This window comes from Balaenoptera acutorostrata, chromosome 9, assembly GCF_949987535.1.
Source record: "Balaenoptera acutorostrata chromosome 9, mBalAcu1.1, whole genome shotgun sequence".
Lineage (NCBI taxonomy): Eukaryota > Metazoa > Chordata > Mammalia > Artiodactyla > Balaenopteridae > Balaenoptera > Balaenoptera acutorostrata.
The window spans coordinates 32,187,722-32,210,634 of NC_080072.1; the positions used below are offsets into that span (position 1 = coordinate 32,187,722).

Below are 22,913 nucleotides of genomic sequence, written 5' to 3' on the forward strand. Positions count from 1 at the left end.
TAAAAGAAGAATACAAACTCAGTTATAAAATTGGAAACACCCCAGCATTCATTAACTGAGGTTGGATTAAATAAAACATGTCCTAGAAACACAATGTAGGATAATTCTCATATAAGAGAATAAATGTGTGGCCTTTGTAGATACTTGAAAAATTATTGTGAAATAATGTTAAATGAAAAAAGAACACAAAACATTCTGTGTAGGGAACATATGAGTTTTTGGCATCAGTCTGGGGAGATGTCACTGTTTAATTCTCAGCCCTTGTGGTTCAGGTGAGGCTGACCTTACTCCAGAGATGAACATGTGATCCAGGGACAGCCAGTCAGAATTCTCTGACTTCCTAGCCGTGGTGATTGCTTCCAGTATAGACTTGAACACATGTTGAGCAGCGAATCTACATCTTTGTGTTGGCTATTGGGAAATAAGTGTTTTCTGTGTGTTGTGATTACCAGCTCTAATAACAATGAAAACTTGGAGCTTCTATTGATTATCTTTGAAAATGAAGCCAACACAGAGAATATGTTGGCTAAGAGGTGAAGGAAAAAAAGAGATCAATATCAGATGATGTTTTTAAACTCCTGGACCTACCTAATTTGAGTTATATTTTTTCACTTCTGAAAGGGTCCGGATTAGCATACAATCACACTGATTATAACTCTGAAGAACTTATACTTTAAAAATGAAGTGTACATGAAGTCTTAGTTACTTTTTTATATTGATTAAGAACAGGGAATTTGATAAAGAATTTTTTTAATGGTGAAAGGGTTATTTTTTCCTCTTTCATTCAAGAATTGGATTAAACAGTTAATAAAAACTAAAGCTTGGGAGTTAACTGAATTTTTCTGTTGTTTAAGCTTTAGGTTAATGAAGCCTTTGCTGTCAACAGTTTTACTGCTCTGACAAATTTAGAAACAGTACTTACTCTATAATTTTGTGTTTGGATTGTACAGAGAAATCGCAGTAATCCACTCCAATGTCTGTAAAGTCCACAAAGGTGGAGGACAGAATCTGGAATGCCCAAGGATTTTTTTCCTTGAGCTTTTGGCATACGTTAAATCCATCTACAATTTCTGAATCACCCCCAGTGACTGTTTGCTTTATGCAGTGCAGAAGCTGAACCTATGAAAAGAAACAGAGGACTATGTTTTAAAATGGTATGCACTTAACATTTTTGACAGTTTTAAGGAAAGATTCATAAAAGTAATTGAATTAAAATCAGCAAACCTTTTATATCTGTCTCTTTGGTGACAACAGAGAAAGAGGTTAGGGAGAAAAAGTTGCTTGTAATCAATAATTTATAGTTCAAACATTGTTGCAGTTGAAGACAAGGGCACAGGCATATAATGTTCATTAGTAAACAAAAGGCACAGATCATAAGAGCAGTGATCTTATGAGTGAGCACTCTGTGTTGACTTTACAGAGGGGGTGGGATTTAATATGGGCAAAGGAGGATGGATAAAATTTTGGATACATAGAATAGAATGGCCAGAGCTAATCAGGTGGCAGTATTGATGGGTATGCAAAAATGCATACTTCACTGGGTCTCAAAAAGTTTGGCTGCAGTAGAGGGTCACAGCTGGGAACAGTAGATCCAGCTGGAAAGGTAATTTAGGATTTCATCAGGGAGAGTCTGGAATGTCAGATGAAAGATATTGGACTTTCTTGTGCACAGAGGGGAATCGTTAAAGTCTTTTGAATATGGAAGTAACGTAGTCAAGACTGAGTTGGAAATTATTAGTCTAGTGGTGTTGACAAGAGATACATTTTTTAAGGGGGGGAACTAGTGAGAGAGTAACTACTTGAGAATCTAATGCAGTAGTTCAAGCGTAATGATAAGGGAATGAGGAAGGATGTGGCTATGAGGATGAATAAGCCTAAGATACACTGGGAATGAGAAACCAAAAGGAGTAAGTGTTAGTTACTTTTACTAAGAGTTAGGGGAAAATGTTTAACATTATTTCATTTTGAAAAACTAAATGTAGTAATATTTTAACAATATTCTTTTGAATGGAGTTGATTTGTTTTCCTCGGTTATATGATTCTTTTTGGTAAGTCAGCATGGGTGGGTGATTTTGAATACCTAAATTTTTAATACCTAAATTTAGATAGTAATTTTTCTGCTTAAAGAAACTAACACTATTCCACTTAAAGAAACTAACACTATAAACTAAAACTTCCTCTTTACTGAATAAAATAAAAATTAAAGCCAGTGTCTGACAGTTCTTGTAGAAAGGAAGAGGCAAATATGATCAAATACTCAGACTAGTGGGATATCAGTATAAGTGGGGAAAATATCTATTTGGCTTGGTTATCTCCGTAGATGGCTAGGGCAGTGCTGTCCATTAGAACTTTCTGTGATGATGGAAATGTTCTTCTGTGCTGCCCAATATAGTAGTCGCTAGTCCTATACAACTACTGTGCACTTGAAATGTGGTTAGTGTGACTTAATTAGATTAAATTACAATGTAAACAATCATAGGTGACTAGTGACTACTATATTGGATAGTGCAGATCTAGAACACAAATTCTGCCTCCTCCCAAATCCACACAAAATTTCTCAATATTTAAAATTTTATACATACTTGATCTTAAATTATGATGTTATAATGCATATTTATTAATTCCTCACAACAGTCCTTAGAATTCGATAATTTCATCTCCATTATATAGATGAAGAAACTGAGAGTCAGGTGTAAACACTGGCCAGCTGGTAAGAACTCTGCTAATACATGGCAAAGCTAATGTTCAAACCTCAGCCTATTTGCTTCAAAGTCCTCATATAGCAAGTTCCTTTCCTGTAATAGGAGAAGTCCCTTTATCGTACTCTTACTAATTTGGTATTGTGTGGTTTGTGTGTTTATGTGTTTTGTAAACTTAAACTTCCATTACAGGTTGATAATACCTTATTTTCTGCTATTAGGAGATAACTTATCTAAATGAATAATGGTTCGTCCTTAAATTGATGCTATTTTTTTAAGCTTGAAAAAATATGTGCATAAGCTGACCAAGTCATTGTAGAGAATTATCTCATCGCCAGGGCAATGAAGGGTGAAACAGCATGATTAAAAAGAAGATGAAATGGAAATATCAAACTCAAGTCTTCCAAACTCCAAGAAGGCAAAGCAATAGCATAACTTTGTCTTTGGGAGAATCTGAGTGCTCTTTAAATCCTTTTATACTCTGCCATAATGAAGTCACAGAATATTTCAAATACAAACCTTAAAAAAAAAAGGTCAGCTGATGTCTTTTACATGTGGCAAGGCCAACTAATAATCTTCTTTTGTACATTTACATTTTAATGCCATCTTATGAAAGAAAAAAGACGATGGAGCCAGACAATACTTTCATCGCTAATTCAAAAGGTAAATATAGGCCTGATGTGTATAAAACCCAATTTGATGTCATGTAAGTCATTCAGAACCAAAAATATTTTCTTTTTAAATGTTACTTTATGGCAGCATGTGACTTTTGGCCCAGACAAAGACAGTGAAGGAAGCAACATCTGTGTTTCATTAAAGATGTCTCCTTATCCTCCCCCACGTGATTGAAATTGATCAAACTGAACTCTCAACAGGTAACTCATTATCCAGATCATTTCATCTGTACTGAAAAGAGCATTGATTTATTTTATTTGTTATAAAAGAGCTCAAACTTTGGTTCAACCCCTGAGTAATTCAAAATGGAAATTTAAACAATAGCACAAGCAGGTGGCTACATTTTATTCATTATTTTACCAGAATCTAGACATTTCAGGAATCATTTTTTATTTAAAAATCTCCTATCAGATCACTTAGATTTGGATATTTCACTTGCCGGTAGAGATTGGTACAATTTTGTGGCATTTTTCAACCTCTTTTTGGCATATTTATTAAGTCTCTATTACATTCAAGGTGCTGGGTTAAGTCTTGAAATTTATGGAAGTATAAGATTCAATTCCTGTATTTCAAGAGTTTGTAATATATGACAATGTCTATAAATAATCAATATTTTATAGAAATTATGGTAATTAGAAAGTCCAACTCAAGATCCCTATGGTGTGGTGAAAAAACATGATGGAGGCCTGGTTTCAAGTTCAAGTTCCCTATTAATCAGATGTCACCCTGGGAAAGTATTTAACCATGTTGGGTGACGTTTTGTCATTTAACATAAAAAGACATGATGGCTCCTGTCTACCTTAAAGGAATTCTAAGAGGCATCAAATAAGGCAATATAAGTAAAAATGCTTTGAAAGAATATAAAATGCAGAAAAAAATAATATAAAATGCTATGAAAATGTCAAGCCTTATACTTCAGGGACATTTATGAAGTCATTTAATCACTTTTCCATAGGCTTTCAATTTTAACCCAGAAACAAACATAAACTGATAAAAAGCAGATAATTTAAAAATTTAAATAGAACCTAGTTTCCTAGTCTAATTTTAAAAACTTTATTCCATTTAACTTCTCCAACCTCTTTGGCAGATGAACTGAGCTGATTAGTTTGGCTTTTAACCCTCAGGGTTTTAGAAAATTTCTGGGCCACATTTAAAACAAATCACATTGTGTGACTTCCCCTCAATCCCTACCCAAAAAGGTGACTATTGAGGGTCATTTCACTGTCGTCATTTAGTTCAGAGAAATCATGTGGTGTTTTACAATCAACAAAATAATTTAAAACATGTGAAGTCAAATACTAGACTAGCTTAGTTAATACTGATGAGGACAATGGGTAACAAAGGCACAGGGAAAATGTGTCCAGTCAATATGATGAAAAACACAGGAATTTTGATTTTCCCCCATTTCACCTTCATTAGCTAGAGAACTGCCCCAAATTTCCACTTTCATTTACCTTTGAAGATATAAATTTCTGTGTGGCTATTTCATTTAGTCCCATTTAGCTCTAAAAATAGGAACAAAATATCCTTTCAAAGGTAGTTTCCTGACCATTTATTTCTTGGTTTAACAAAATGATGCTTTTGTAAAAATGTAGCTGGTTATTAAAATGGTAATTTTGTAACAATGTAGTGGAAGAGGAGGCTTCCAGAAAATCTGGAGGATTTGTGATTCCATGGTGAACATCCCCCTCCTCAATGAAGTATCTGATAGCTGGGAGAGTAGATGATTTCCACAACGAGCCAGGGTTATTCTGCTTCTTGTATTCATACCCCTTTGTAGTACATCTTTGCAGCTTCTCCCATAAAAGGTGGCCTCTACTTCCTCACCCCTTGAATCTGGGCTAAACTTACGACCTGCTTTGACCAATAAAACATGGCAGAGATGACATTCTGCTGATTGAGGGGAGAGGATGACAGATCAGACGGAGCAGGGGCAAGTCATCTCAGCTACCACCTAGGTCAACAAGTCCCTAGCAGACTCAGCAGCCGCAGAACTACCCAGCTGAACATAGCCCAGATTGTAAAAACATGAGCTAAGTAAATGGCTGTTCTTTTACGCTGTGAAGTTATGGAGTGGGGTTTTTTTTGTTTTTTGTTTTTTGGGTGTTTTTTTGCAGCAATAGCTAACTGATGTGAATGGTGGCCATGCCATGTGACTTTGTGGGAAAAACTCTACATTGTGTTCCCTGGTTTTATTTTCTCTTTTAACTCTCTTGGGAATGGTAGATGTGCAAAAAGACCTCAAGATATACCACTGTGGTAAAATGTCTTGGCAAAGCAACAAATGCCAATAGTTATTTCCAGGGAGAAATGAAGAAATGTAAAAAAAAACCAAAACAAAACATGAAAATCTTCTATTCCTTGGGAATATGAGGCTATTCAGGATTTAAGTACAGAGATTTTCTGAGTTTGGATTGCGTTTGGAGAAAGATCTACATAAGACAAATTAGCTAGTGAAACATATAATCTTCTAGGCTCAAAATGCAGGAGGATATTAGTCCTTGGCCTGCCTTGTGGAAAATATGTTGAGGCTCACCTTACCCCAGGTGGATGATGGAGGGCTGGATAATCAGTGTGAAAGCTTAGCTTCCCAGTTGTGTAAGCCACATTGTTTGCATCGATTTTGTCTTGCACTTGCCAAGTGTGTCTGTAAAATACAAGAAACGTGTTTAAACAGGTTGTCACTAAGCCAGAGGAAATGTGTTAGAATGAACTTGAGACATGGGACAAATGGAAACTTCATTTTATGAAATAATTACCATAATGACTATGAGTCAGGTAAAGAGTCTGACCTTTCTTTGTCCAAAGTAACCATTTCAGAATCAGTATCTCCTCATTTCTCTTCTCCTCTCTAAAAAAGAGTGCAGAATTTATAAAGAGGTGTATATGGGTGTAGGTTATGTTTCTTAATAGCTTAAAGCATTTGAAAAAATGATTTATTGAGGCAAAACTTACAGAACATAAAATGAACCACTTTAAAGTGAACACTTCAGAAGCATTTAGAACATTTACAACGTTGGTAACCAACACCTCTTTCTATGTAGTTTCAAAATACTTCCAATCACTCCAAACTAAAACCTCTTACCCATTAAGCAGTTTCTTCCCATTCTGTCCTCTTCCCAGTCTCTGGCAAACAACAATCTGCTTTCTCTCTCTACGGATTTACCTCTTTTGGCTATTTAATGTAAATAGAATCATACAATATGTGACTTCTTGTGTCTGGCTTCTTTGACTTAACATAATATTTTTGAGATTCATCCATGTTGTAGCATGTATCAGTACTTCATTCTCTTTTATGGTTGAGTAATGTCCTATTGTATGGATATACCACAATGTGTCTATCCATTCATCATTTGATGGACATTTGTGCTGTTCTACTCTTTGGTTATTGTGAATATTGCTGGTTTGAACATGTGAACATGTTCAAGAACATGCATTTATTTGAATAACTGTTCTCAAATTTTTTGGGGGGTTAATACTTAGGAGTGGAATTATGGGATTATGTCATAATTATATCTTTAACTTTTTGAGGAACCACCAAATTGTTTGCCACAACAGCCATTTTACATTCTCACCAGCAATGTGTGAGGGTTCCAATTTCTCCACATCCTCACTACACTTGTTTTCTGTTGTTTGGTTTTTTAAAATTATTTATAGCCATCTTAGTGGGTGTGAAGTGGTAGATTGCGGGTCTGATTCGTGATATCCTAATGACTAAAGATGTTGAGCAACTTTTCATGTGCTTGTTGGGCATTTGTATATCTCCTTTAAAGAAATGTATTCAAGTATTTTTCCCATTTTAAAATTGTCTTTTTTTTTTTTTGTTAAGTTGTAAGAGTTCTTTATATATCTGAGATACTACATCCTTAGATACATGATTTGCAAATACTTTTGCCTCTTCTGTAGGTTGTCTTTTCATTTTCTTGGAATGTCCTTTGATGTTCAAAAGTTTTTAATTTTGATGAAGTCCTATTAATTTATATTTGTTGCTGTTTTTGGTGTTATATGTATGAATCCACTGCCTAATTCAAGGTCATGAATATTTACCCCTATGTTTTCTCTTAAGAATGTAATGGTTTTAGCTCTATAATTGATCCACTTGGAGTTATTTTTTTATAAGTGGTGTGAGTAAGAGGTCCCAGTTCATTCTTTTGCATGTGGGTATACAGTTGTCCTAGTACCATTTGTTAAAGAGAGTATTCTTTCCCCATTGAATGGTTTCAGCACCCTTGTTAAAAATCAATCAGCTATAGATGTATGGGTTTATTTATGCACTTTCACTTATATTCCATTAGTCTATATGTCTATCCTTATCCCAGTACCACAATATTTTGATTACTGTTGATTTGTAGTAAGTTTTAAAATCAGGAAGGGTAAGTCCTCCAACTTTGTTCTTTTCAATATTGCTTTGGCTATTCAGAACCCCTTGCAATTTCCTATCAATCTGAGAATTGGATTTTCCATTTATGCAAAAAGGCCATTGGAATTTTGGCAAGGACTGCATTGACTCTGTAGCCCACTTTGGTTAGTATTGATATCTTTATATTATGTCTTACAATTCATGAATATGGGATGTCCTTCCATTTATTAGATCTTTAATTTCATTCGGCAACATTTTGTAGTTTTCATTTTACAAGTCTTCACCTCCTTGGTTAAATTTATTTATAGGTATTTTATTCTTCTAGATTCTATTGTAAATGGAATTGTTTTCTTAATTTCCTTTTCAGACTGTTCGTTGCTGATATACATAAAACAACCGACTTTTCTGCATGGATCTTGTATCCTCCAACTTTGCTGCATTCATTTATTAGCTCCAGTAACTTTTTTGTGCATTCTTTTGGGTTTTTTACATACAGGATCATGCCATCTGGGAAGAGAGATAGATTTACTTCTTCCTTTATCATTTGGATGCTTTTATTTCTATTTTTTGCCTAATTGCTCTTGTCGAAACTTCTAGTACAATGTTGAATATAAGTGGTAAAAAACAGCATTCTGTCTTATTCCTGATCTTAGGGAGAACTTAATGAATTTTTAATTACACTCTTGTAACTTCACTCAGATCAAGAAACAGAACTTTAAGCTCAAATATATGTCCTGTCCCAGTCACCATCCTTTCTCTCTTCTCTAGAATAACCATGACCATGACTTCTATATTTATCATTTCTTTGCATTTCTTTACATTTTTATTCCCTGAACATGTATCCTAAGACACTATGTTTAATCTTGCCCATTAAAAACAATTGTTATGTCTTTTAAGTCTCTTAATCTATATGTTTCTCTTCCAGCCTATTCTTCTTACAATTTATTATTTGAAGAAGTTAGTGAATTTGCTCTAAAGAGTTCCGCACAGTATGGACTTTGTAGATTGTAAACTCATGGTGTAGTTCAACATGTTCCCTGTCCTCTGTGTTTGTGGAAAATTGGCAGCTAAATGCAGAGGCTTGGGCAGACTCTCTCTTCTCTCTTTGACAAAACTATAGATGTGATTGTGTTCTTTTATTACAAGGCACAGAATATCTAGATGTCTTTCTTTTTGTGATATTTGTTGCTCGTGCTCAATGGCTAGACCCACTAATTCACTGTGGATTCCAAATAGTGAAATACCAAATTAATAATTTTTTTAATTTATCAGTTGGAATACTTTTAAAAAGATTCATTTTCCCTCATCTACTATTTGTTTACCCCATATAATAGCTTAAATAGGGATGATGAGATAAATGCTTGATTCTTTTCTTTATTTACCATTTTGTTATGTAATGGGTTAGTTTTCTACCACTCCAAGATGATTAATAAGTTTTTAAAAAAAGTAACATCATTGATGAAAATGGATTAAAATTAAATAGAGGTAATGGTTTCACAACATTGCCAACGTACTAAATGACAGAGAAATGCACATGTTAAAATGGTTAATTTTATGTTATGTGAATTTTACCTCTATTACCAAAAAATAGCTTGACTTAAACGTTATAAAAAGTTAATTAAAAAAAAAAAACTAGCGATTACTTGCAACTCTGTGGTAAGAGAAGCAACCATTATTCAGATTTTGTAAGGCTTTTCCTTGGAAGATTGAAACAATGGGTAATTGGAAGGAAGCTGTGTCTCAAAATAAACCAAAGCTGATTTGAAAAGATGTCACTATACATGAATGCAATTTTATTGCTGTTATAATGTCTATTTGTTAATTTATGTTCATATTAAGTCATTTTCAATAAATATATATTGAAAAAACCTATTCTATTCCAGGTATTGTTTTAGCATTAGTAATCTAGTAGGGAACAAAAAGGACAAACAAGTAATCACCAAATCCAATATCATATAGAGATAAGTGCTATAAAGAAAATAAAGCAAGGCAAGGAGATAAGGTTTGGGGCCAGGAGAACATCATGGTGGAAATGATGCTTTGGGAAGTACTCTAGAAAGAGCTGAAATTTTTCATAGAAACTTGAATTAAATAAGGGAAGGAGAAATGTGAATGTCTGAGAGATGTATTTGAGGCAGAGGAATCTGAAATGAAAAGGTTGGGCTTCTTCTCCATTCTCTGGGACTGAGAATGAAACTAGCTATTTTGCTCTGTTTTTTTTTTTTTTTTGTCATTTAAATTTAGGGTGGAAAGCCTGTTATATCTTTCATTAAAATTAAAGAGCCATCCATATGTGGCCATGAACTGGCAAGAGACCTAGTGAAAGGAGAAAAGGGTATGTATAGCCTGCTGCAACTCAAGTATGAGTCAGGCAATCCATTATATTGTTGTGACTATAGCCAAGAGATACATGTTCTCTATGAAGTTCATGTCACTCCATGGTCCATATATAATACAGATTCAGACTATTGTCAACATCAGCATTCTAAGAATAATCTACATATAGGAAGGGATTTAAGGATACAAAAAGAGTAATTTCATCAAATTATAGAATATATAATGTCTTCTAAGAAGATGCTGCTGCTGACACTGTCAGGAGGAAATGACTTTATTTAGATTTTCTGTCCAAGAGTGATGATGGTTTTGCTTTGATCCATCTACATTCTCTTTCCTGGTTCCTCCTATGATCAAGGGTAAATGAACTGAGTTTTGCTGCGGCCAAGAGCTGGCTGAGATTCAAGGTGCAAGCTTTTGGCAGGGAACAGATCTATTTTTGACACTAACTGGCTTCTACAGGGATGGGGCTTGTGACTTGGCTTCTTCAAAGCAGTTCTCCAGCCCTCTAAGCTAACTGGCAGGGGATGGTAAACATTTTATAGCCCTGAAGTGTCTTAGGCACGGTATGGGATGTATAGCCTAAAAGTCTATGCTCACGCATAATGATAAATCCCAGGAAAGGAGTTTGCCAGTTCCAATCATAAAACATTCTCTTAATAGTTATAGCATAAGTCTGGAAAAATCCTAGAAATGTCATTTGATTTACCTTTCTACCTTCTTATAGAAATGAGTCATGCCAGGAAGGCTGCTGCTGATTGTCTATGACTCTAAGCTTTCACTTATCCTTCTCAAATCCAAATCTCCAATAAAACACAGCAGAAATAAATGCAAGCATGATCCATCGGCCTGTGTAGAAAGCATTTTTAAAAAGCCCACTTGTGGGGCCTTAGTGAGATTAGGGTGTACTTACGTGCACCTCTTATTAGTGACATATTCTTAGGTTGTTCTAAGAAAGGAAACATCTCAAGCAGATTATCAGGAGCTGTCATGAAACAGAGGTGCAGGACCAGATTGTTCTAAAGCTGAAGAAACAGGCTCAGTATAGCATCTAAATCTGATGGTGTAGACTTGTTTGGAATTGTACTGGGGTAGGTAATTGTCGCTGTACAAATAATACTGCTTTTGCCAAAGATGTTATTAAACAAGCCTAAGTATTTTCACTGAGCTATTCATGTCATTCTCAACATTTAATTAGAACTTTCCCTATTTTTCCTCATCTATTCAAGAGTTTTGTCAAAAGCTTCTGTACATTAAAATCATGATGTTAAGGTAGCACTGTATATCATGGAATTGGTTTGAATGCTAATTTACTAGATTCACCCTAATCTAGATGGCCAGTCATAGATACCATAGTATTTCATGATATTAATAGTGTTTTGTGACAAATTTGAATCCTTCAGTATTTTTGGAATGCTGAAATTTTGTTTTCACTAGATTTTTTCTTTATACCCTAGGTGATAGATTTTATACTCTTTTGGTTAGTGGCTCACACTTGGAAAATCATGCTGAATTTATTTGTAATCTTTTTCTTTTTTGAAGTACTATTTATATGAAAAGATGTTCTAAACCTGCAACTTGGATTTATTTTCCCCAGCAGCTACAACCTCTAATGTTGACTTGCTGCAAACTCTTATTGTCAGATATAAGAAAGAATGCCTTTTTTTGAACATCATTACTTATCCCATTGTATCGAAAACATAATGTTCATATCTTTTTATTTTTTAAGTTTTAACATGGAAAACGCTCTCTTAGCTAAAATAAACCAAAAAATTTTTATAGTTAACCATCTAAAGGAATACCATATTGCTTATTATTTCTAATTATAGTTGTGATGCTTCCACATGTGACTTGCTAGATGCAGTCACTCATCAGACATCCAGATATTTATTTTTCCATTATCATTTATTAGACACATACAACGGGCCAGGAACTGAGGATGCAGGAGTGAATAGAATAGACATGGTACTTGCACTTCATGGAACTTACAGTCTATGCGGAAGACAGATTAGTGTGATTTATCTTCCAAAGCTAACGTACAAGGTGTTATGAGAGTAAAGAAGTGACAGTCAGGTGGAGATCTGAAGATTGAGTAGGATTTACTTAGAAGGGTAAAGGGCATTGCAGGCAGAAAAAATAGCTTGTGAGAAGGCCCAGTGGAGGGAAAGAATATGGTCTATCAGAGGATGTGAGAGATGGTCAACTGGGCTGGAGCAAGGAGGATTTGCTCAATGGCTATTCTTGGCTTCCCTTCAAATTTCGGCTTCCCTTCAAATTTCTGCTTCCCTATAGTCCTGTAAAATCTTACAAAAAGGAATCTCATTACAGCAGGGAACTGACAGCTCCATAAAACATAAAGATATGAAGTAAACAAGGAGGATTCTGGAATGTTGGTGGTGACAGTTTTTAATCTCTCTGAATTCTCTCTGCAAGACATCTTGAGTACAAACCCCAAAACTCAGTGACAATATCTAATCAAAATTAGGTGACAAGATATTTCCATGAACCCCCAAAATGAGTGAGTATAGAGATGGGCCTTCCAAAGCAACTGTGTAGGAGGAAGCAGAGGGAAGCAACTAGATATCTGATGGACCTGAAAAATTCCCAAATTACTGACAGATATTCACTGGAAAGTGCAGTAGGGCAATTTGAGAATGGTAATTAAATCTGGGAGGGGATTTTCACATTCCACTATAGCTGAATACAAGAGGTCTATGGTAAGGAGTTGGAATAGTCTGGGCACCATGAACTCTAAAAACTTACCAAATTCCCTTCCATGATAAAGCTTCCTTCTGAGAAAAAGATCCTATATTGAGCATTACAGGGACAAAAGAAAAAGGTCTAGATGAAAGTAAAGGAGAAGGACTGGGAGGTCTTAGAACGTTATCGTCCATAATTTTGAAATATAGCTTAAAACCATAACTTATAAAAGGTTTCTGAATCACATCTCCCTTTAATAGTTAAGAAAACACATTTTATATAAAGATAAGCAACATACAAGTGATTAAGGTTTAGTCTCATAGTTAATTTATAAAAGGAAAAAAATAGTGAAAGAGCACACCTACAGAAAATACATGATAGAAGGATATGCCCCTAAAAGATGAAAAATATATTTTTTCTGTTTCTAACTTCTATTTTCTATTTATAGCTACTTCTAATGAATCCAGAAGACTTTGGTACAATATATGAAAGAATAACTTACATAAGAAGCAGAAATTCAAAAATGGGATGATATACTCAGAAAAGAAAAAAAAATTAAAAATCATTAGAAAATGAAGACTAAATTAGAAGAAATACAAGATCAAATAAGCATAACAAATAATGCCTTTGGATGACTAGAGGATGAAAAGGAGGAAAATTTAAATGTCAAAAAAAAGAGAGAAAGAGATAGGGGACCTTCAAGATGGCCTGCGGAGTAAGATGTGATCACCTTCCTCTCCAAAAATACATCTACATGTAGAACAGCTCCTACAGAACACCTACTGAACGCTGGCAGAAGACCTCAGACTTCCCAAAAGGCAAGAAACTCCCCACGTACCTGGGTGGTACAAAAGAAAAAAAGAAAAAACAGAGACAAAAGAATAGGGACAGGACCTGCACCTCTGGGAGGGAGTTATGAAGGAGGAAAAGTTTCCACACACTAGGAAGCCCCTTCACTGGCAGAGACAGGGGGTGGGTGGGAGGGAAGCTTCAGAACCATGGACGAGAGTGCAGCAACAGGGGTGCAGAGGGCAAAGCGGAGAGATTCCTGCACAGAGGATTGGTGCCGACCAGCACTCACCAGCCCGAGAAGCTTGTCTGCTCACCCGCCAGGGTGGGTGGGGGCTGGAAGCTGAGGCTCGGGCTTCAGAGGTCAGATCCCAGGGAGAGGACTGGGGTTGGCTGTGTGAACACAGCCTGAAGGGGGCTTGTGCGCCACAGCTAGCTGGGAGGGAGTCCAAGAAAACATCTGGAACTGCCTAAGAGTCAAGAAACCATTGTTTTGGGGTGTGGGAGGAGAGGGCATTCCTTCCCCGAGTGCCCACAGAAGGCAGAGCACTGCCTAAACGAGCTCCAGGGATGGGCGTGAGCTGCGGCTATCAGTGCGGACACCAGAGATGGGCATGAAATGCTAAGGCTGCTGCTGCAGCCACCAAGAATCCTGTGTGCAAACACAGGTCACTATTCACACCTCCCCGCCTGGGACCCTGTGCAGGCTGTGCAGCCCGCCACTGTGCAGTTTCCAGGGACAACTTCCCCAGGAGAACACACAGCGTGCCTCAGGCTATTGCAACATCATGCTGGCCTCTGCTGCCACAGGCTTGTCCTGCATTCTGTACCCCTCCCTCCCCCTGGCCTGAGTAAGCCAGAGCCCCCAAATCAGCTGCTCCTTTAACCACCTCCTGTCTGGGCAAAGAACAGATGCCAGAGGCGACCTACATGCAGAGGCAGGGCCAAATCCAAAGCTGAACTCCCAGAGCTGTGCGAACAAAGAAGAGAGAGGGAAATTTCTCCATACAACCTCAGAAGCAGCGGATTAAATCTCTACAATAAACTTGAGGTTCCCTGCATCTGTAGAATACCTGAATAGACAACGAATCATCCCCAAATTGAGGCAGTGGACTTTGGGAGCAACTGTAGACTTGGGGTTTGCTTTCTGCATCTAATTTGTTTCTGGTTTTATGTATATCTTAGTTTAGTATTTAGAGCTTATTATCATTGGTAGATTTATTTATTGATTTGGTTGCTCTCTTCCTTTTTTATATATATATATGTACATATTTTTCCTTTTTCTCTTTTTGTGAATGTGTATCCATATGCTTCTTTGTGTGATTTTGTCTGTATAGGTTTGCTTTTACCATTTGTCCTAAGGTTATGTCTGTCCATTTCTTTTAGTACAGTTTTTAGCGCTTGTTATCGTTGGTGGATTTGTTTATTGGTTTGGTTGCTCTTTTCTTTTTTTAAAATTACATTTTTATTTTTAAAATTTTAATTATATATTTTTTATTTTTTTATTTTAATAACTTTATATATTATTTTTTCTTTCTTTTTTTCCCTCCCTTTTGTTCTGAGCCCTGTGGCTGAGAGGGTCTTGGTGCTCCAGCCGGGTGTCAGGCCTGAGCCTCTGAGGTGGGAGAGCAGAGTCCAGGACATTGGACCACCAGAGACCTCCCAGCCCCATGTAATATCAATTGGCAAGAGCTCTCCCAGAGATCTCTGTCTCAATGCTAAGACCCAGATCCAATCAACGACCAGCAAGCTACAGTGCTGGATACCCCATGCCAAACAACTAGCAAGACAGGAACACAACCCCACCCATTAGCAGAGAGGCTGCCTAAAATCATACTAAGTTCACAGACACTACAAAACACACCACCGGGTGTGGTCCTGCCCACCAGAAAGACAAGATCCAGCCTTATCCATCAGAACACAGGCACTAGTCCCCTCTACCAGGAAGCCTACACAACCCACTGAACCAACTTTACCCACTGAGGGCAGACACCAAAAACGATGGGAACTACGAACCTGCAACCTGCAAAAAGTAGACCCCAAACACAGTAAGTTAAGCAAAATGAGAAGACAGAGAAACACACAGCAGATGAAGGAACAAGGTAAAAAGCCACCAGACCAAACAAATGAAGAGGAAATAGGCAGTCTACCTGAAAAGAAAGACTATTACAAGAGACAAAGAAGGACACTACATAATGATCAAGGGATCAATCCAAGAAGAAGATATAACAATTGTAAATATTTATGCACCCAACATAGGAGCACCTCACTACATAAGGCAAATGTTAATAGCCATAAAAGGGGAAATCTACAGTAACACAATAAAAGTAGGGGACTTTAACACCCCACTTTCACCAATGGACAGATCACTCAAAATGAAAATAAATAAGGAAACACAAGCTTTAAATGACACATTAAACAAGATGCACTTAATTGATATTTATAAGACATTCCATCCCAAAACAACAGAATACAATTTCCTCTCAAATGCTCATGGAACATTCTCCAGGATAGATCATATCTTGGGTCACAAATCAAGCCTTGGTAAACTTAAGAAAATTGAAATCATATCAAGTGTCTTTTCCGACCACAACGCTATAAGACTAGATATCAATTACAGGAAAAATTACACACATGGAAGCTAAACAATACGCTACTAAATAACCAAGAGATCACTGAAGAAATCAAAGAGGAAATCAAGAAATACCTAGAAACAAATGACAATGAAAACACGATGACACAAAACCAATGGGATGCTGCAAAAGCAGTCTAAGAGGGAAGTTTAAAGCAAAAAAATCTTACCTCAAGAAAGAAGAAACACCTCAAATAAACAACCTAAACTTACACCTAAAGCAATTAGAGAAAGAAGAACAGAAAAAATCCAAAGTAGCAAAAGGAAAGAAATCATAAAGATCATATCAGAAATAAATGAAAAAGAAATGAAGGAAACCATACTAAAGATCAATAAAACTAAAAGCTAGTTCTTTAAGATAAATGAAATTGATAAACCATTAACCAGACTTATCAACAATAAAAGGGAGAAGACTCAAATCAATAGAATTAGGTATGATAAAGGTGAAATAACAACTGACACTGCAGAAATACAAAGAATCATGAGAGATTACTAAAAGCAATGATATGCCAATAAAATGGACAGCCTGGAAGAAATGGACAAATTCTCAGAAAAACACAACCTACTGAGACTGAACCCAGAAGAAATAGAAAATATAAACAGATGAATCACAAGCAGTGAAATTGAAACTGTGATTAAAAATCTTCCAACAAACAAAAGCCCAGGACCAGAGGCTGCACAGGCGAATTCTATCAAACATTTAGAGAAGAGCTAACACCTATCCTTCTCAAACTCTTCCAAACTATAGCAGAGGGAAGAACACTCCAAAACTCATTCTACGAGGCCACCATCACCCTGATACCAAAACCAGACAAAGATGTCACAAAAAAAGAAAACTACAGACCAATATCACTGATGAACATAGATGCTAAAATCCTCAACAAAATACTAGCAAACAGAATCCAACAGCCCATTAAAAGGATCATACAGCATGATCAAGTGGGGTATATCCCAGGAATGCAAGAATTCTTCAATATACACAAAGCAATCAATGTGATAAACCATATTAATAAACTGAAGGATAAAAAACATATGATCATCTCAATAGATGCAGAAAAGGTTTTGACAAAATTCAACACCCATTTATGATAAAAACCCTCCAGAAAGTAGGCATAGGGGGAACTTTCCTCAACATAATAAAGACCATATATGACAAACCCACAGCCAACATCGTTCTTAATGTTGAAAAACTGAAAACATTTCCACTAAGACCAGGAACAAGACAAGGCTGCTCACTCTCACCATTATTATTCAATATAGGTTTGGAAGTTTTAGCCACAGCAATCAGAGAAGGAAAAGAAATAAAAGGAATTCAAATTGGAAAAGAACAAGTAAAACTGTCACTGTTTGCAGATGACATAATACTATACATAGAGAATCCTAAAAATGCTACCAGAAAACTACTAGAGCTACTCAATGAATTTGATAAAGTAGCAGGATACAAAATTAATGCACAGAACTCTCTTGCATTCCTAAACACTAATGATGAAAATTCTGAAAGAGAAATTAAGGAAACACTCCTATTTACCATTGCAACAAAAAGAATAAAATTCCTAGGAATAAACCTACCTATGGAGGTAAAAGACCTGTACTCTGAAAACTATAAGACACTGATGAAAGATATCAAAGACAACACAAACAGATGGAGAGATATACCATGTTCTTGGATTGGAAGAATCAACAATGTGAAAATGACTATACTACTCAAAGCAATCTACAGAGTCACTGCAATCCCTATCAAACTACCAATGACATTTTTCACAGAACTAGCACAAAAAATGTTACAGTTTGTATGGAAACACAAAAGACCCTGAATAGCCAAAGCAACTTTGAGAAAGAAAAATGGAGCTGGAGGAATCAGGCTCCCAGACTTTAGGCTATACTACAAAGCTACAGTAATCAAGACAGTACAGTACTGGCACAAAAACAGAAGTATAGATCAATGGAACAGGATAGAAAGCCCAGAGATAAACCCACACACATATGGTCACCTTATCTTAGACAAGGGAGGCAAGAGTATACAATGGAGAAAAGACTTCCTCTTCAATAAGTGGTGCAGGAAAAATTGGACAGCTACATGTAAAAGAATGAAATTAGAACACTCTTTAACACCATACACAAAAATAAACTCAAAATTTATTAAAGACCTAAATGTAAGGCCAGACACTATCAAACTCTTAGAGGAAAACATAGGCAGAACACTCTATGACATAAATCACAAGATCCTTTTTGACCCACCTCCTAGAGTAATGGAAATAAAAGCAAAAATAAAGAAATGGGACCTAATGAAACTTAAAAGCTTTTGCACAGCAAAGGAAACCATAAACAAGATGAAAAGACAACCCTTAGAATGGGAGAAAATATTTGCAAACGAAGGAACTGACAAAGGATTAGTCTCCAAAATACACAAGCAGCTCATGCAGCTCAATATCAAACAAACAAACAACCCAATCCTAAAATGGGCAGAAGACCTAAATAAACATTTCTCTCAAGAAGATATACAGATTGCCAACAAACACATGAAAGGATGCTCAACACCACTAATCATTAGAGAAATGCAAATTAAAACTACAATGAGGTATCACTTCACACCAGTCAGAATAGCCATCCTCAAAATGTCTACAAACAATAAATGCCGGAGACGGTGTGGAGAAAAGGGAACCCTGATGCACTGTTGGTGGGAATGTAAACTGATACAGCCACTATGCAGAACAGTATGGATGTTCCTTAAAAAAACTAAAAATAGAAATACCATACGACCCAGCAATCCCATTACTGGGCATATACCCTGAGAAAATCATAATTCAAAAAGAGTCATGTACCACAATGTTCATTGCAGCACTATTTACAGTAGCCAGGACATGGAAACAACCTTCGTGTCCATCGACAGATGAATGGATAAAGAAGATGTGGCACTTATATAAAATGGAATATTACTCAGCCATAAATCGAAACAAAGCTGAGTTATTTGTAGTGAGGTGGATAGACCTAGAGTCTGTCATACAGAGTGAAGTAAGTCAGAAAGAGAAAAATAAATACTGTATGCTAACACGTATATATGGAATCTAAAAAAAAAAAAAGGTTCTGAAGAACCTAGGGGCAGGACAGGACTAAAGATGCAGACGTACAGAATGGCCTTGAGGACACGGGGAGGGGGAAGGGTAAGCTAGGACAAAGTGAGAGTGACATGGACATATATACACTACCAAATGTGAAATAGATAGTTAATGGGGAGAAGCAGCATAGCAGAGGGAGATTAGCTTGGTGCTTTGTGACCACCTAGAGGGGTGGGATAGGGAGGGTGGGAGGGAGAAGCAAGTGGGAGGGGATATGGGGGTATATGTATACGTATAGCTGATTCACTTCGTTATACAGCAGAAACTAACACACCATTTTAAAGCAATTATATTCCAATAATGATGTTAAAAAAAAGAAAGAGAGATCCCTCTCAAATTACCCATGACATTTTTCACAGAACTAGAATAAATTATCCTAAAATTTATATGGAACTATAAAAGACCCAGAATTGCCAAAGCAATCCTAAGGAAAAATAACAAAGCAGGAGGCAAAACCCTCCCACACTCAGACAATACTACAAAGCTACAGTAATCAAAACAATGTGGTAATGGCACAGAAACATACATATGGATCAATGGAACAGAACAGAGAGCCCCGAAATAAACCCACACTCCTACGGTCAATTAATCTTCAACAAAGGAGGGAAGAATATAAAATGGGAGAAAGACAGTCTCTTCGGCAAGTGGTGCTGGGAAAGTTGGACAGGAGCATGTAAATCAACGAAGTTACAATACACCCTCACACCATACACAAAAATAAACTCAAAATGGCATAAGATATGACACCATAAAACACCTAGAAGAGATCATAGGCAAAGTATTCTCTGATATAAATCATATCAATGTTTTCTTAGGTCAGTCTTCCAAGGCAATAGAAATAAAAACAAAAATAAACAAATGGGACCTAATCAAAATTACAAGCTTTTGCACAGCAAAGGAAACCATAAATGAAACAAAAAGACAACCTATGGAATGGGAAATAATATTTGCAAATCATGTGACCAACAAGGGCTTAATTTCCAAAATATACAAATAGCTCATACAATTCACCAACAAAAAAGCAAACAACCCAATCAGAAAATGGACAGAGGCCTAAATAAACATTTCTCCAAAGAAGACGTACAGATGGCCAAGAGGCACATGAAAAGCTGCTGAACACCACTAATTATTAGAGAAATGCAAATCAAAAACTACAATGAGGTATCACCTCACACCAGTCAGAATGGGCATCATCAGAAAATCTACAAACAACAAATGCTGGAGAGGGTGTGGAGAAAAGGGAACCCTCCTACACTGTTGGTGGGAATGTACACTGGTGCAGCCACTATGGAAAACAGTATGGAGGTTTCTTAGAAAACTAAAATTAGAATAACCATATGATCCAGCAATCCCACTCCTGGGCATATATCTGGACCAAACTATAATTCCAAAAGATATATGCCCCCCTATGTTCACGTTGGCACTGTTCACAATAGCCAAGACATGGAAACAACCTTAATGTCCACTGACAGATGAATGGATAAAGAAGATGTGGTACATATATACAATGGAATACTACTCAGCCATAAAAAAGAACAAAATAGGGGCTTCCCTGGTGGCGCAGTGGTTGAGAATCTGCCTGCTAATGCAGGGGACACGGGTTCGAGCCCTGGTCTGGGAAGATCCCACATGCCACGGAGCAGCTGGGCCCGTGAGCCACAATTGCTGAGCCTGCACGTCTGGAGCCTGTGCCCCGTGACGGGAGGGGCCGCGATAGAGAAAGGCCTGCGCACCGCGATGAAGAGCGGTCCCCGCACCACGATGAAGAGTGGCCCCCGCTTGCCGCAACTGGAGAAAGCCCTCGCACGAACCGAAGACCCAACACAGCCAAAAATAAATAAATAAATAAATAAATAAATAAGAAAATCCTTTAAAAAAAAGAACAAAATAATGCCATTTGTAGCAACATGTATGCAACTAGAGATTATCATACTAAGTGAAGTAAGTCAGAAAGAGAAAGACAAATACCATATGATATCACTTATATGTGGATTCTGAAATATGGCAGAAATGAACTTATATATGAAACAGAAACAGACTCACAGACATAGAGAACAGACTTGTATACTTACCTGGCAGGGAAGATACCATGATCACGAGAACAGACTTGTGGCTGCCAAGGGGGAGGGGGTTGGAGGAAGGATGGATTGGAAGTTTGGGGTAAGGAGATGCAAACTATTACATATAGAATGGATTAACAATGAGGTCCTACTGTATAGGACAGGGAACTATATTCAATATCCTGGGATAACCCATAATGGAAAAGAATATAAAGATGTATATATGTGTATTACTGAGTCACTTTGCTGTATAGCAGAAACTAACACAACATTCTAAATCAATTATACTTCAATTAAAAAATTTTTTTTAAAAAGGTAAGAAGGATTTGAGAGAAAGTAACAAATTAAGAGGATAGGCAAAGATGATTTAATATATACATAATAGGTGTCCTCAAGAGAAGAAACTCAAAGTAAAGAACAGAACAAATACTAAAATCTACAACTCAAAAAAATTCTTGAAATTTAAAAAATGAGATTCGAAACTGCACACTGAAAGATCAACCCATATACTCCCTGAAAAAGTTACCCCAGAGCAACCAACATGAAGAAATAGTCTATAAAATTACTGGTCTTCAAAGAAAATAAAATCTTTTGAGAATCTAGGTAAAAATATCAAATTATTTATAAGGAAAAGAAAATTAGATTACCAATAAAACCATACTGACATCTTAGAGATGCTGTGAGCCAAGAATTTGATATTTAGCCAAGTTATTTTCAAGTATAAAGCTCTTAAGTTGCTTTCAATATGCAAGAATTCATGGAGTAGTGTTCCCATGAGTTCTTCCTGAGGAATTTACAAGAGAATGGGTTTCAGGCAACCGAAGTGAATAGAAATACATTGACATAGCACTGGTGCTGATTAATAAATTTATGTTTACAAATATAACTGATTGTATGTAAGGAAAAAAGATATCAGAAAACTAAAAAGTTGGGAAACCAAACTGTAGTGCTAAGGAAGTCACACTTGGGTGCTAATACTTTAAACTAGAAAAAAATGTAAGTGAGTATGATAGTGAATACCTTAAAATTCAGGGGTGCTATTACATGTGGGGAGAAAAGAGAGGTTTGTGATTGATTAGGATTTGTGGATGGGTTGTAGAGTGGCTGGCAATGTTCCATTTCTTGACCTGGATGGTATTTAAGGGTGTTTGCCTTAGTAATTCATTAAGCTATACATTTGTTTTATGTGATTTTTCTGTATCTATATTCTACCATGAGAAGTACTTTTTGAAAATTTATTTTTAAAGGTTAATAATACTCCCAACAATAAAAATGAAGACAGGTAATGATAGAAAGATGGCAGCTGCCTCTAAAAACATAAAGAAAAATGTTACAGCAATTTGCTCCAAAGTTCAAAAGGCCTTCATTAGGAAAAACTTAGAATGTATTACACTGCAAAAAAAAAAAACCCCCAAAACTATGAGATTTCCACATTAAGCATATTTAATAGTTTTTTTGGGTGTGAAAGGAAAACTGTGCTTAATTTATTTCATCAGAACAAGAATTGGATGCTAGTTTAGATTATTATTGTGAAACATTAAAATATAA

At 36.4% G+C, this 22,913-nt stretch overlaps 1 protein-coding gene across 3 annotated transcripts in view; it reads right to left on the reverse strand.

Annotated features, from left to right (window-relative positions):
- Positions 1-22,913, reverse strand: part of BBOX1 (gamma-butyrobetaine hydroxylase 1) — an 81,242-nt gene that overhangs the window by 19,073 nt on the left and 39,256 nt on the right. For all 3 annotated transcript variants that reach the window (XM_028166208.2, XM_007180988.3, XM_007180987.3), the window contains exons 5-6: positions 5,916-6,021; positions 923-1,119 (exon numbers count right to left, since the gene is read on the reverse strand). In XM_028166208.2, the coding sequence (XP_028022009.2) occupies positions 923-1,119; positions 5,916-6,021 (303 nt within the window). The remainder of the gene's footprint in view (positions 1-922; positions 1,120-5,915; positions 6,022-22,913) is intronic.